General features: G+C 25.8%; 2 protein-coding genes across 2 annotated transcripts in view; one reads left to right on the plus strand and one right to left on the minus strand.

Moving 5' to 3' along the window:
* Positions 1-5118, plus strand: part of LOC126900192 (octopamine receptor beta-2R) — a 127007-nt gene extending 121889 nt beyond the window's left edge. The window contains exons 7-8 of the mRNA XM_050675704.1: positions 742-1109; positions 3118-5118. Coding sequence (XP_050531661.1) covers positions 742-1109; positions 3118-3439 — 690 coding nt within the window. The 3' untranslated portion in view covers positions 3440-5118. The remainder of the gene's footprint in view (positions 1-741; positions 1110-3117) is intronic.
* Positions 5119-12080: 6962 nt separating this feature from the next.
* On the minus strand, positions 12081-15257 carry LOC126901802 (homeobox protein ceh-22-like). Its single transcript, XM_050678565.1, has 3 exons — positions 14411-15257; positions 13397-13512; positions 12081-12915 (listed from the first exon to the last, which is right to left on the minus strand). The coding sequence occupies exons 1-3, from the start codon at positions 14862-14864 to the stop codon at positions 12619-12621; spliced, it is 867 nt and encodes a 288-aa protein (XP_050534522.1). The 5' UTR covers positions 14865-15257; the 3' UTR covers positions 12081-12618.
* Between the last annotated feature and the right edge of the window lie 2043 nt (positions 15258-17300).

A 17300-nucleotide genomic window follows, 5' to 3' on the forward strand; every position in this document is an offset into this window, starting at 1 on the left:
TATGCTGTCCGTTTAATATCAACATCAACACGTTGAGTTGTTATATTCGTATAAAGTCTAACAAAAATATGTGTTGTTTTTGTAAATTGTTTTTCGAAATTCGAAATATTAAATAATATTAGTATTTATTTACTTTAACGCTTTCTGAAGCTCTATAAGTATAGCTACAAGCACTTCCGCCGATTTAATGCGTTTAAATCAAAGGTACTTAAGCTAATATTAAGCTTTAAATTCTATTCAGAATATCAGAACTTTTGTTTAAATAATGTTTAAAGACATTAGAAAACTGTTGAGCTTTGGTCGGTGAGGATTTTAAGTAGATCGATAAAAATAAAAACTTTGTGCTGAAAAACAACTGTAATAAATAAATGTTCTACCAACGTTTACTCGCATATAAGAAGAAGGCGCCGGAATAACTAAATGTATTAAATGCATGCAGTTTAGAGCACTCAGAACCATTGCCATCTGAAGGCATTTCTATTTTTAGTTTTTTTTTTTTAACTTATTTATAATGAATCGTATAAGAACATTTTTAAAAGTTTGAAATAACAATAAAAATTCATCAGTGTTGTTCGATACGACATGAGTATTTAGTTATTTTATCACTTAGGGGTCGAGAAAATGTCAGTGGGTAGTGTCAGTAAAAAAAATATGTATACTCTCAATATTATTTTTTTTTTTCACGTGTTGAATCATTTGTGAAATTGTCAAATGTAAAAATGATTTTCCGTTTACTTTTAGGTAAATAAGATATACGTCATCGTTTCTTCGTTAATATCTTTTTGGATTCCTTGTACGATTATGTTATTTACGTACCATGCAATATTCAAGGAAGCCAACCGGCAGGAGAAGCAAATACACGCGAGAATCAGCTGTGGGCACCAGATGAACTACATCCGAGAGATGGAGAATCGAGAAAACCAGTTACGGCCAAACGGCGCTGTAAACGGATCGTCGTCCAGGACGACATTGGCGCCGCACGATTCGCATTCCACACCGTCTAGGGACAATAGGAATATCATCAAAATGAAACGGGAACACAAAGCCGCCCGAACGTTGGGAATAATCATGGGAACATTTATTGTTTGCTGGTTGCCTTTCTTCCTATGGTAACGTAATCTTAAATGTCTTTCGGTCGCCACAGATAATTTTCGTACGCACATATTTCCTGTCTGTTATCATTCGATTTCGAGTACAGAATGTCTTCAAGAGTATAAGATAAAGTTCAATTATTTCATTTCGAAAGTTGTTCGTGTCCACTTTGATTAACGCAAACAAATATACTTCTATCCCCTCGATAACAATTTTCGAACCGTCTTTTTTTAAGTATTTTTATATCGTAGACTTTTTATCTTTGAGATAAAAATAAATAGACCCCGGCGAACACTCGCCAACCTTTATTTTTAAGTGTTAATAACTTTCGAAATACTGTCGCAACGTTGTTTTCTTCCAGTCATTTTCTGATATGTTGGCCAGTTGTGCACGTATGTTTCTGTTTAAAAAACCATAGTCAATACAACGTTAAAAGGATAGACGCGATTGAACTATATGCTTTTTGTGTTAATCAAAGTGGATAGGATACTAACTTTCGAAAAGAAAACATTATTATTTATCTTATACTCTTGAAGATATTATGCGAGATCATAGTAAGCTGATCATTATTAATAATAAAAAAAAAAAAACAAGAATATTCCAAGTACATTTTATATAGTAGAATCTTTCGATTTAAATAATAGCAAAACAAATGCGTAGTTTAAAAGTACATTTTTATGATTTATCGGACGCAAACTATTCGGTTTGATTAAAATTCCCAATATGAATTAATTGAATTAGATTAATATGTAAAATCATTTCTGAAGTTTAAATGAGTTTAGATAAAACGTTCTAACAAACTCTATTGTTCAAGTTAAAATAGAATTTTCACTGATTTTTAATAACTTTATGATGATTAATTGGAGCTAAATTTTAGTTTATGTTATATATTCATAGAGGAACTATGCCAGAAAAAATGATAAATCTATAATCTGCAATCAAAAATAAATTATATGCATTAAAAAGAAATATGTCGCAAAAAATAACTTGATTTAATTACACGTTACTTATTATTATAATATTATGCGTAATCTTTTTATCGTGAAGTTTTTTATTTATTGTCTACATAAATTGAATATTTTAAATCAACTCAAAAGAAATTTCTCATAATTAAATTTCATTGAAACCTCCATAGAAAACAGTTGTAGTTATTTATTTAAATACAAGCTTTGACAATCAAAAATTATTAGCTAAATGTTTTCATTACAAACATAACAATAAAGAAAAAATAAAAATTGCTGTCGTCGCATGAATCGAATACAAGTAATTTAATTTAACAGGATTCTATATAATACAGAGATTTTTTTAAACATTAGTATGTTATACAGTGATATAAATAAACGTTCTAAAACTTTTAAAATAAAATTTTTACTAATGTACACGAATAACAAATCAAAAGTTGAAAACACTGGCGAGTTGCATTTAGTTTGATTAAAACTTTATTAAATTCGATTGTAAAATAAATTTTTTATTTACTTAAAAAAATTTATGAGTATCCATTTTAAATAAATGGTTTGAGAAAGTCAATTGTCATAGTTACTGCATGAAACAAATAACATTTCATATCAATCTAATTGGAGCATTTAATAAGTAGAAAACTTTTGTAATTTGAAACTATAATTATTGCATAATGATTGTTATTATACTTGAAATTCTATAATATTGAACATTATGGTATTGGTGTATATAAATAGCAGTATTTAAATATTAAAACATTTCTCACAGACATAAAATCAAATTGCCAGTGTTTACGTACTCCGCGCGTGTAAACGATAAACTGAAAACTAAAAAAACAACCATGTTTTATTTATGAGCTACTGAATTTCACGTTTAGAAATTAAATTTAGATTTAATTAATTTAAAAATAAAATTGTACTTTATAATTGCCTTTTCGTAGAAAAAAAACAATTTTCCAAAAAAAATCTATTGAATTAATTTTTTGTCAAATCAAAAATAAATACATCATAATTATTAGAAAACAGATGAAACGCTAATAAAAACAACGGTGTCTGTTTGTTGGTTTAGGTACGTAATAACCACTCTGTGTGGGGAAGCGTGCAACGTCTCATCATCAGTAGTAGCTGTGCTGTTCTGGATTGGTTACTTCAACTCGACGCTCAACCCACTGATATACGCTTACTTCAACCGCGACTTCAGAGAAGCGTTCAAAAACACACTGCGTTGTACGTTCTGCAACCTCTGCCGGAGTCCTCCGTCCGACCTGGAAGCGCTGGACGCCCGACGGCCTTCGCTGCGGTACGACGACCGTACCCGGAGCGTCTACTCCGAGACTTACCTGAACCACGGCGACAGACGTCGGTCGAGTCAGTTCGGCAGCAGCTTATGATCCGCGATGGTCCGGTCGCGGCCTCAAGTCTAGTCTATCGTTTCCCCCGACGTCCAACACGACCCCGTCCCCAACGATTACCTCAAATGTTAGTCTACTCGCCAAAACACACCAACAACGTTGCCGAGACGTTGTCGACCCACACGAACCCCTCCAAGTGTACATAAAAATAATATATTATTGTTGTTTAGAGCGGTTTCAACAGAAACACTCTGTGCAACCTAAACGCAAACAACAACCGCGTTGTAATTTTATTTATACTACTATTGCTGTTTTACTACGGAACTTAAAATGTTTTTATTTTATTTTTTGTTTTTAAGTGTTTGTAATAGCTTTTCTAATGACTAGATGTATTTTACATGTAGTTTTTAATGCTTGTTATTGTAAAGTATCCCCAACCACAACAATATAAACGTCAGCAGTGACAAAACTCGGTGATAACGTTTGCCTTGTGTTTAACCCAACCGACCGTGTAAGTCTAAAGACCTATCGATGCGTAAGCCGTGTAAGTTCTGTTTAATCTATTAAAGGAATCACGACTGTCGCATACTTACTTGGGCGAACCAGAGTTTAATCGGAAAACTCATTAGTGAAAATAACGTGTCAAACGGTAAATCATCATTAGTCTATGCGCTCAACATTTTCTTTCCACGAACCACTAGAGCAGGCAATGAAAAATATGTTGTAATTAAAATGACCTCAGTAAAGATCGTGTTAAAAAATCCGTTTTAACGTTGTAGGGGCATCATGCAATCTTTTTATCGAAATTTCCAAAGACTGAGTCTTAATATGCAGTACATAACTTTACATGGATTAGTTAATGTATGTTGTATTTGTACTAGACACAACATATACGTATACTATTTACCTATGGAATTGGTAAATTATCGATTTTAGAGACAAGTGTCAGTCATTGCACATTGTTCTTAGTCCAAACCTGTCACTAACTTTGATTTAATAATGTTTTTTTAATATGACAGTACATAAAATTTATGTTCATCGACTTATAAAGTTCAAAAAAATGTTGATATTTCAAAATGTCGAAAATATTTTCGCTAATTTTTCAATTTCAATTTTCTGTATATGTTACAGCTTAATATGTTGTATGATTCAAATATAAAATAATAATAACGTTATAGATATGAGATTATAACTTTTTAATATCAAAAATATAGCAATAAGTTAAAATAATACTAATCGATGAAAAGTTTATCACAAAACAATTTTCATTGGTTAGCATTATTTTATCATTAAATTGACTTCCACAATGTATACGTACGTTCAATTATTCGTACATTCAAATATATTACTGCATAGGTAAATATTTATAAAATAACAAATTAATTACATTAAAATCAGATTCTAAAACAAAAAAATATTCTAATTTAAAAAACAAAATTTTATCTTACACGAGCAGAAACAAATATATGTCCTCATTTTAAAAATTATTAATTAACGCGTTTTTTATATATAATTTAATGATGTTAAAAAAGAGTTGTGCAAAATTAGGGGCTTATCCGTCGAGGTTAACCGTTTTTATTGACCTGTAATTTGAGTTTGATGGGAATTATTTAGGAAAAAAATAGCTGTATTTACACTGTAAATATTTTTAGGTTGAACTCATAGTTATGAAATTAATACCAATAGATAGACAATTTTTTAGATAGTTTCAAAGTATCATTATTTTAACTTTTTGCGTAACAAATAACCGGTTAAAATACAATTATGAAAAAATATATAAATTAAGTTCCGAAATTCGGAAAAATTGTAATTTTATTTTTATAAGTCTTATTTAAGTACAGATATTTGTAAGATTAACCAAAATTAATATTCTCGAACTCCCCAAGTAGTTATTACCAGATAAATATCAGTTTATTGGTAGCAATTGTATAACCATGACGTTTATCCAAAAATACTTATTTTTATTTTTCAATATTTTTTTTCTGAAAAATTACCATCAAATTCTAAGATCAATGAAAATGGTGAAACTTGATAGAAAAGCCCTAATTTTCGAACAACTCTTTTTTGTCATCAATTTATGTAAGAAATGTGTTAAAAAATTAGTTATGATTTATATTATCGCTTGATTAGAATTAGTAGTTCTTTCAAAAACTAGATGTGATCAAATAAACTATAGCCAAATTCGGAAGCAGCGTCGAAATTCCATACAGAATTCACCTAATTATATAGAAAGCAATATGGTTGAGGTTCCGTGTTATAAATGGAACTTTCACAACACATCTAATGAAATTATGATTTTTTTAATACTAACTATATTTAACATTGACACAATACTATTAAAAATTCAAATGCACTACTATAATAAATATTAGTTTCTAAAGTATGTACTAGACATTTACATATGTAAAAATGTAGTTTTAATTTTTTTTTTTCATGTACTGAAAAGTACTATTTTTAACAATAAAGAACTTTACGATATAGTTCATAATTTAGTAAATTTTCTACATTTTATTAATACCATATAATAAAATGAATTAATCATTTTATTTTATGTCACAATTATTAAATTTAAATAAATTTTTTCATAGGAATTAATACTGATAATGCATATACTAATATTTTATTAATGTTCTGATGTTAATTCATTAGCTTATGTTTTGCGAATTGGAAACCTATTGTTATGTCCATAACGAATCCCATTTAAAAAATTCAAAACCAATCTTCAATTTAATCAGTATAAATCATAGTGTTTACTTTTATTTTCAAGAAGCTTTTTATTTTTAAGAAGACGAAAATATACAAAACCAACAAAATAAAAAATCCTTTAAAATGCAAAGTTTTAAATCAAACAACTACTGAATTTTGGTGGACATCTTTATTAATTTTGCTAACTTATGTTTAATAAATCTTTCATTAAGAATAAAAATTAACAAAAAAGAACTTCATCATTCTACTTTTAATAAAATTCTAAATAATTATAATTAATTGGTTTACAGCAATATTTATGTGACTCGATTACAACAAGAAATATTTGATATAAATGATGTCTAGTCTTACTACACTACTCTGTCGGCTTACCAAATAAAAAACTATCTATAAAAATCAAATGTTATTAATAAATTATAAAAGCAATATACGTTTAATAAATTATCTATATTAACCTATAACAACCTGCGAATGTAAATATTTAATAATACATGAACGTTAGTAATAAAGTGCATTAATAATATATTTTATTGGAAATAAATAAAAGGTGCTATTTTATACGACAATGCGTCTATTTAATGTCTTTCCAACAATTGTTTGCTTGGATTAATAATATTATAGTATTAATAAAATATTGTAAATAATTTAATCTATTCAGTTTAATTTGTAAGGTTAATTATAGACAAAATATTTTTTATGTGCATGAAAAAGATATTGTATAAATTAGTAGTGTAGTCCAACACGTTACAAGCCTTTTGGAGAAGGCTTATAGGTCGAAAATGTAATAGAAGATTATTAAATGTTGAATTCTATGTAAAGAATAGTGGTCAGTTGTATCGGTAACAAGAATTCGACATTAAAAAGAAATATGTAATGACTAATTGTGCGTAGCAAATAAATAGCATTAGAACTGATTTAATGGTTTTTTCACTAATAAAATTATATAAATTATTAATTATTACTTTGTATAATTTCGATTAAAATTCGTATAAAAATGTTTGAACCAACTAAACAGTATTGGCGAGTATTACATATTAACTCGGTTCTATAATTTCGATTTCGGACTGACTTTATTATATAGAAAACATGTATAGCTTTAATATGTTGCAATAATATAGTTATAATTATGGATGTAAGTACAGCAAATAAAATAAAATACATAAATGGGTACTAAACGTGAAATTATACATCTCTAACGGTTTATTCTTAATTTTTTTGTTTTATGTTGCAACTATTGCTAGTTCCTCAAATATTGTTATTTCAATTGTCATTACTTATTATTACAAAATTTATTTTTTTTTTACGATAACAATATACTATTATAGTAGCTAAGCAAAAAAAAAGTTCAATTGTGTTATTAGTATATATATAGTATTATTTAGTTTGTTAATTCAGACACATTTTGTACCTGAAAGTCCTAAACAACTGTAAAAAATAGTATCACACAATCGCTATTATTGTTAATTTATAAATACATTTAAAACGTTATTACTGTAATATTAATGATACCCTAGTTAATTGTACAAATATTTGTTTAAAATTTATCAAAATTGATAACTTACCATTACTATTAATTATAGCATATTGAATTTAGTTATAACACAAGTACCTATACAACATTAACGACTGTCTAGACTATTTGTTTCTAACAAATTTATAAATAATATTCGCTTTGAAAATAAAAAAATTGTAAATATACTTAAAATTAATAAAACTCTGTATTGACCAATATTTTACGTATAATTTATTTATAAAAATAAGTGTAATGAAAAAAATTATTACAAGAGGTTTGGAGCAATTGTCTCATGTTAAATTTTATTTTGATAATATTTTGTTGAAATTACTTATTTTTAATTGCCATTTGACTAAAAAAAAAAACATTAATTGAATCTTTTATTCCTTTTTCTGTTTTTAAATGTCAAACACAGCTCTTTTAAAAATGTTCTGTGAAAAATAAGATAAAAATTAATTATTTTTAATAATAGTATTTTTAACTATAAGTAAGCGTAGAATTATTATATCTTATTGTCACTGGATATAAATTTCATTTTTTATCTAATTTACCATAGATTGTAGCGTCAAGCGTTTCAATTTTTGATGCTAAGACAAAAAATATCCTATTTTATGGGAATTTTTTTTTTTATTCGGTGTTACTTTTTCGTACAAACATTTTGCCAACATTCTTATGTTTTATTGCTCATTGTGTGAGAGCGGTAGTTTTGAGCAAATGAAAACTTTATTCACTGTCTGTAATATGAGAAAAAAATATTAGAGAGAAACAAAGCGTCCCTAGAGATAAAGAACTGACTTTTTTTATAAAAAAAAAAATTTAACCTTTTAGTAAAACAAAAAAAAAATGGTTTAAAAATACAATACGGAAAGGATATAAGAATATTCACTCCGTTCCAGAATAACAATCTTACTTTATAAACAAAATGACTTAATAATAATAATGATTTTTTTTAACATGAGCAATTTGTAAAAATTCTCTTAATTAATTACATCAATATTTGTAAAACTATATTATACTACACATTATTTAAGCAAAGCCATAGCTTTGTACAATATTAAAAAATTTCTTAACTCATAAATTTAATATTCAAATGGTAAAACTAAATTATTTTATAACTATGTTAAAAAAAATATTATTTTATTTGGTACAATGCAATTTAACATTTAATCCTGCATCTCATACTTGCTACATTATTTAATTTAATTTAGTTCTTGATCCTTTTAGTTTAATTAAAAAAAAATATTCAACATATAAATTTTCAGTAAATTTTACGTTTCAATTTTTGTTTATGTTTATAACATACCTAAGAAATATTGAAACAAATATTAAGTATAATATTATATAAAACGGCGCTTAATATATGCAAAATGAATGCACTAATGTTATTCTAGAACTTTAATAAAGAATAACTCGTTTGAAAATTAATGTATGTGGTTATAAAATAATAATCAATATAATAATAATTTATGGATATTACAGTGTCACGATAGATCTCAATAGGCTAATATTAATGATCCATATATTAAAGAAACCGGAATGCAATTTAATTAAACCCATAATCGCTAAAAATTAAAAAAAAAAACCTCTCAATTTCAGTAATTTAGAAAAATATCACTTTAAATAATGGAATTTCAAAAAATATTTTTTTCAATTTTTTTTAAAAACTTTAATCACAATAACTTTTTAACACATAATACTAGAGACAATAATCTTTTTTTTTTGATATGCTTTTAAATAAAATTTAATAAAAAACATAACAAAAGGAGGGATTTGGAAGAGACCATAGGAAAAAATTATTTTTCAACTCGGCTTTTGAAAGTATTTCAGATTTTTGCATTCTTTAAATGTAAACCAAATTAAAACTTATGATAAGAACTATAATATTAAAAAAAAAGTAAAGAAATCAGTCAGCGAGATATAAAAAAACAGGTATTGTGAGATAACGCATATAGTTTGACTAGCCTTTAATATTTAAGTGAAATTTTAAAACATATTTAAAATTAAAATTATTTTCAAAATATTAATTCAAAGCTAAAAAAATATTAAAGACATTTAATCTAAAAAGGTACAAAAAAAATTACTAAAAAAAAATTGCGGATACGATATTGGGTGCAATGGTAACATTATCAACACTGAAAATATAGTAAATGTAAAATTACAAATAGAAAATCAATTATAAAATTTAACAAATTGACATCAAAGCTTTTTATGATAGTGATGTTGATTATTGTCATTGTCAGTCATATTATATCTATTAAACGGTTGAAAGCTATACTGAAAATTCAAACCCATTCACTATTAAAAAAAAAATGTTATTAAGTTCAAAATATTTTTGATTATAATAACAAAATTGAAACTCTTCCATAATGGGAGAAATTCAAAAGTATTATATAACTAAATATTTCAAAACAAAAAAAGGAGAAGTAAACAACAAATTTTTTTTCATAATCGTTTTTAATCTGCGAGTTCATGAATGAGATATGATAAAAAAAAAATCAATGTGTATATAGCATTTTAAGTTAAAGACGATTTATCATTAAAAAGGTTAGAATTACAAAAATATAATAATTAACGTAACTTCTTAGGTATTTAAATTCCACAAACATTTCTATAAAATATTAAGTCTCAAAATAAATAGTGATTTATATAAGTATACTTAAAAAAAAAAACTAATATACTTAAATAATAAAATTAATTAACAATAATATTATACGAATTTTTTTTTAGAAAATAATTTGATTAAAAGTGATATACTTTATACAATTTTATCATAAATGTAGTATTTTTCTTGAAAAATATGAAAACTGAACATTTATTTATATATATCATTAAATCTAATGCGAGTAGTAATTGAGATAGAGAGCCCAAAATGACAAATAATTATTTTATCATCGTACTTAAAAAATTGGAATACTCATCTAAAATGAGTGTTTTGGACAACCCATCACATAAACATCGTTTATATTATAAATAAAAAATAAATTAGCCTCATAATTAGTTATAAATAAATTTACATCTAAAATAAATATACAAAAAACAAAACAATAATTAAAAGCTGAACAAATAATAACATTATTTTTTTTTAAAATTAATTGTTTACATTTAAATGTCAACATTAAGATACTAAGTATAAATCATTATCGGTAATTTTAAACTTAAAAAGTACTAAAAAAATTATACTGTAAAAACATTTAAACATTTAAAACACATATGTATGATTGATCATTATATGATTTTATCGATATCAATAAAATATCGTTATACATTGGAACAAGTATAAAAAATTCAAAAATAAATTACTTAATGAAATACCGTTGAAGAATAATGGAAACAAGTTTATTCTTAAACATCAAATAACAATTGATCAAAGATGAATAAATAATGTTTCAAGATCAGACATCATTCGATATTATTGTTTGTTAGATAAATTTTGACAAAGTTATAAGTGATATGGATCAATAATCAAAAAAATATATCTAAGTTCACATATGAATAAATGGAATGTTAACGTGAAAAACTTAAAAATTAAATTCATATATTTAAAATAGCAATTATGACAATCTGCTTTAATGTTATTTAAAATAAAAATGATCTATATAATTATTCAGACTGATAAAGCAATGATAAAACATGCTCAAGACTTCTAAATTCAAGGGAAATAATTATTTCAAACAATTATTCTTTTTAAAATAATTATTTTTTTTGTTTTACTTCAATTTACGAATGTTTAACTGATAAATAGAAAATATTCTAAAACGTATTTTTTTCTTTCAAAATCGTTATTTTTTTTTTATTAATTAAATAATGTAAAACAAATAAATAATGCATTCTTGTACGTTATATTATTCATATGACTATATTTTAATTAGATTTTACATAATATATTTGTTTTATATTTATTTGAATCATATTAAACTAAATGGTTTTTAGAAATAAAAATAAACAATTTAAGTATAATTAAATTAGCAAATGTAAATAAAATATTTGAGATAATTCCAAAGTTGGGCTTGAATTATTTTCTAAAATGTATAGTTCTTAAGTAAACTTTAGAATTGGAAATTATTAGATTATCTCTAAGAATTTTTAAAATTTGTTTTAAATATATACAGATTTTTAAATTTTACACAAAAATGTTCATTAAATTATTATCATATCATTTTAATAATTAGTATAATTATAACTAATAATTTGATTGTTGATTGTTAATTAACACAATATTAATTTTGCGGTATAAATTTAAAAAGTTTTGCTTACATCTTACTAACATGACCTTTTATGTTTTTATTATTGTTAAACGAGTTATATTTTGAAGAATTATATTTTTGAAATATTTACAATTTTTTTTATTTATAAATTAAACAACCATAAATTTAAGTAAAACAAAAGAAATTAATGGTGAAAAATTGTTTTATTTTTTATCTTGAAAATAATTATTTCACTAAAATTTATTGCTTTATCAGTCTCAATTATTATTGTTAATTATAAATTAAATTCAAATAACATTACATATAAATTGGCGATATCTCTGTTTGAAATTTATATATTCGATTTTTAAGAACCATGTTAACATTTAAGTCATTAACGCATAAACTTAAATCTATTATATCTTCTCGAACATTGATTCATAATACTTAACAAATAATTAACAGCATTGAATGGTGTATATCTTATTCTGGAATTCCATTCATCTTTTTGTGATAGCTACTTGTGAGGATAAGTTCTGTTAAAATTAAGATTTATTATTTAATATGTTTAATAATATTTGCCCGAAAATTAAATAGTCTGAAGCAAAAAATATTTTTCATGACACAAAAAGTTTAGTTTATCTCATATTAAATTAAAATTATAAGCTATAAGCAAAGTTTGTTTATAAAGTCTATTACATATAATTTAACAGAATTTATCCTAAAATATGAATAAGAACCAATTTTTATCTCTTGCATACACAAAAATAATGGTTAATATAATATACAGTTTAATAAAAAATAATAAATATACCCTAAACAATGTGATTAAGATATTTATTGTCATGACTAATATAATGATTATTAATAAATTCATCTGGGAATTCAGAGTAACAATTTTTTACTGCAGGAAATTGTCTTCTAGGAGGTTTTTTATTATTTTCTGGCAATGTGCTATCCGTTACTAATTTTTTACTTTTATATCGCCGATTTTGAAACCATATTTTTACTTGAGTAGGAGTCAGTCTAATTCTTGATGCCATAACTTCTCTCTCAGCCGCTGACAAATAGCGTTGCTGCTTAAAGCGAAGTTCTAATTCTGATATTACTTCCTAAAAATATAACTACTTTTAATATAAATGTTATACATATAAGTTGTTACATAAAGAGTCATTAATGGCTAATAAGTTTTTTATACTATTAAATTGTGCGTCAATTTAATACAATTTTTAGGACAATCGTAAATTTAGTAAAAATGTGTCCTTGAAATGTGTTTATATTAAAATATTTCTGATTAAAATGCTGAAAAGTTTCAATTAATTATTTCTAGATAAAAATTATAATCTAGCGCTAACACATTCGTAATTATAATCTGATTTTGTCACAAGTCACTTAATTCTATAAAATACGCCTTTCTGAAGAATTACTACTATTGTTTATGATTAACACTTTGGTTTATTACTCTGTATGTGAATAATATGAGCTATTATACATCATAATGAAATACAAGATTTTTTACAAAGTTGAACATTTTCAACACTGGTAGGATAATATACGATTAAAAAAAAAACAATTTTTAAATATCTTTTTAACCTGTGAAAATAATATCCTTGGTTTTCGTTTAGCTCTTTTTTTGGTCGATGTTTTAGGCGGAGCTGTTTTTTTTGTACTGTTCATATTTTCTCTAAATCTTTCTTCTCGCGACGTTTCTAAAAAAAAATAACTAATGAAGTTCATAGTACTTACACATTTTTAAATCATAAATAAGTTATCAAATAAACAATAGTAACAAACACCATAGATATAATTAGGATTTTAGCATTTATATGGTTTAGGCATATTCATAGCACTATTTAAAAATCGTGTGACTTAATTACAAATTGCAAAATCGACTTGAAAATAGCCTTCCCTGCTAAAATATTATGTATTGGATGAAATTCTTCTAAAACATTGAACATTGGACACATAATAAGAAAAATAGAAATACAAAAAGTGAAGACAGATATATTTGTGGTAAATTTACAAAATTGCAAACTCGACATCAGTCATTTCAAAATATATTGTTTAGCATATTTTTAGAAATATATGAATAATGTGAGTTTTTACGTTTAGTTTCATGGATTATATCCAATAGATAATAAGTTCGGATAATCTTAATTTCTTCTACTCTTAAAAAATATTCCTATACAAATTTATAGAGGTATATCTTTAAAAATGCAAATACACGTAAACATGTTATTTTGAAAATTATTTTGCTTTCCGAATATAAAGGATTGTTGTAAAATTATTGTGCAATTTTATGATTGTTATAGAATAATGGAAAATATTCATAAATAACAAAGTTAATTTTACTATTTCCCTAAGATGCTAAATTTGCAAAAATAAAAATAATTGTTATAAACAAGATTTAAAGGTTAACACAGGCAATATTTACTACCCTCGAACAAAAAACATCTTGACCACATAAATTTTTACAACGTACGCAGAAATCTAAAAGAATAACGTGTATTAGTGTTTGCAATTATAATAACTAATTTTAATGGAAAACACACTTTTGAACTTAAAATCTAAATCAACAAAGTCACACATTTCGGTACAACTACTTACTAAATATCTGATCATCCAAATCAGTTTGAAATGGCGCCGAAAATGGTTCATTGGATGGTATTTGATGGGAAAACGGGCGTGGGGGTCGAGAATCAGGTTCATCTATTGTCGACGAATCAATGGAAATCGGTGCCCAGCCACAGCTATACGGCTGCGTTGTCATATCAGCAATAGTTGGTGATAATACATTTGAACCTTGTGGCCAACTGTTATATGACGAAGTAGTATCGTAAGAACCATCTCCATAATATCCTCCACAATAAGCTTCATAGCCTTCGTAACAATATGGATCAGTGAGCACCACATCGTCTTCGTGTTTTATACCGGCTGTTTGGTGCAAGTTATGGTTGTACTGGTGGTATTCAAAATTTGTATAACTTGGTGCACATTCAGCATACAAACAATCAAGATCAGTCATTTCCATTCCAATGTCTTCGATTAACCTACACGACATAATGACTACACGTTGGCTCGAAATTATCGTTACTATCGACTAAGATCGTAAGGTTATTAAAGAACACTCTTAGCAATATATTCATCTCTGATGAATACCCAGTAGATGGATACATCTAAATGGGATTTGGACCACCGACATGGCCCGCCCAAAAATCAGTCGCGGTCGACCAATGAAAACCCGAGCAGATGGCTGTACGTCTCCTCCTCTGGATTTTGCCTATTTGATAAAAGATCACAGAGAAATCCATAGAACTATTCAAATATATTATAGGAAATAACATTAAACAGTTATAAACAATATCGTTTTTCAACAGTAATATTTTTACGTTTCACAACGATACGCCAATGAATGAAATACTCACTTAAAACACTGAACCTTAATTTCTGCTACAATTTTGAAATGATCAAGGTAGTTATAGAAATTACTTAAAAGTGCACGGAAGTCTAATATATTCTTTAAATAAAAATAGTTAATTAAATCAATTAATTGACTCTCGATTGAGTTAAAATTAAAAGAAATCCGATTTTGAAGTGTTTCATTTTTTTATTTGTTTGATTAGAAATTTTAAAAAGTAATTTAAACAATACTAAAAAAAGTCAAGTAAAAATTATTTTACTATTGAAAATAACCAAGTCCAATTAAAATATAATTTTTAATTTTAATATAATATTCTTTTTTTAAACACCAATGGTAATTTCGATTTATTTTGGATTCTTTTAAAAAATTGATTTAGTTAGCTATTAGAAAACACCTACAAATAATATTGTAGTACATTTAAAATTAAACTCTACAATAGTTAGTTTTTTTTAATCGTACGAATAATATACTACGTTATAGTACACTTCATATCGTAGAAAGTTTTCATATGATTTTATGTATGACGTACAATTGAAGGGATTGGTGCAATGACCAGATAAGTCCATTTTTTTTAATTTTGTAGGAAAAGACATTTTTAATATCATTAGAAGTTCAAATATATTAAAGCATTTGAGATATAAACTTCGACAAATATTAACTTATTATACAAAAATATATATTTTTACTAAAATCACAATTTTTAATTACGTTAGAATGAGTTAATCTGAAAGTAACAAATTTCATTGATTCTTGTGTTTTTTTCCTAAATAATAGAAACGATAATGAATGCATATTATATATAACATACATTAACTGAAATTTTAATGTTCTTAAAGTAACTATAATTATCTTAATACTATGATGAAGTCATCTCATTAATATTGTTAAAAAGAAATAGGTTAAATTCAGACTGCACGTCCACTACTGGCGACTGATAATTTGAAAATTAAAAAAAAAGTGCAACTATGCATTGATAAAAAACTACTTAAACCCATCTAACCTGGCCATAGTGGTCGTCAGTCGACTGCAGTTCACACCTTAAGATTCATTGTCAAACATCAGTTTCTGCACACTGTTGTCGCTGTCAGTGTTTCAACAGTTTTTTTGTATATTCTTGACGCCTTTTCTTAACTTAGATCATCTCCTACCTAACTCAGGTACTTGAATTTTGCGCTTCGTCTGCACCTTATATTTCGCACCCTCCCCAGTTCAATTGAAGTACTCGTATTTAGCACCTCATTATCGCTTCCTAAGTTCGGGCTACTTGTGTCTTACACTTTGTGTTCTGCACATAATTCATTGGTGTTACTCTCTAATCCTTCTTATAACAACAGCTCTTCGACACCCTCGAAAGTGTCAACGGAGCATATTGTGATCACCAACATTTGGTTCGCACTATACACGTATTTTTTTCATATTTATTTTGTTTTGAAACAATATGAGTATCGGATCGTATGATTTTAAAAGTTCAATAACATTGAATCAATAAACGACAATAGAATTAGTAATAGTAATTATAATTATTTCTATAAATTTGAACGACTGTATATGTTAAGTTGTGTAGCTATTTTTTAATTTTTATTTAAACATACTACCTCTTTGTATTTTGTCAATTAAAATAAGCGAGTGGATTTTAATTACGACAATGATTTTGTTTTTACAATTTTAACAGTGTTAGACTCTATATACAATATATATTTGTTAAAGTATGACGAGTACTGATGATTTTTTCATTTTAATCTTCATTTATCCGTGTATTGAAGAAGTTACATTAAGTCTCGCTTTATTTCATATTTAGTCATTGACGTTATATGCGTAAAATGAATCATTTGAAAACCAAAATTATTAGTTTATGATCGAGAGTTAAACTTTTTTCTTTGCTCCAATTCCATAACCGTTTGGCTTTGTCGGGATTTTATAATGATAATTTTACCGTTTGGCTAACTTTATGTAAATTTTCTCATGACCAACAATGAAAATTAGTAAAAATAATTTTGTATACAGAGTGGCCCACCACTCACTGACAACTTAAATAACTTTTGATCCAGTTAATATTTTTAGTTGATTTTTTTTTTA

This window comes from Daktulosphaira vitifoliae, unplaced genomic scaffold (genome assembly GCF_025091365.1).
Source record: "Daktulosphaira vitifoliae isolate Bord-2020 unplaced genomic scaffold, ASM2509136v1 Scaffold_3, whole genome shotgun sequence".
NCBI lineage: Eukaryota > Metazoa > Arthropoda > Insecta > Hemiptera > Phylloxeridae > Daktulosphaira > Daktulosphaira vitifoliae.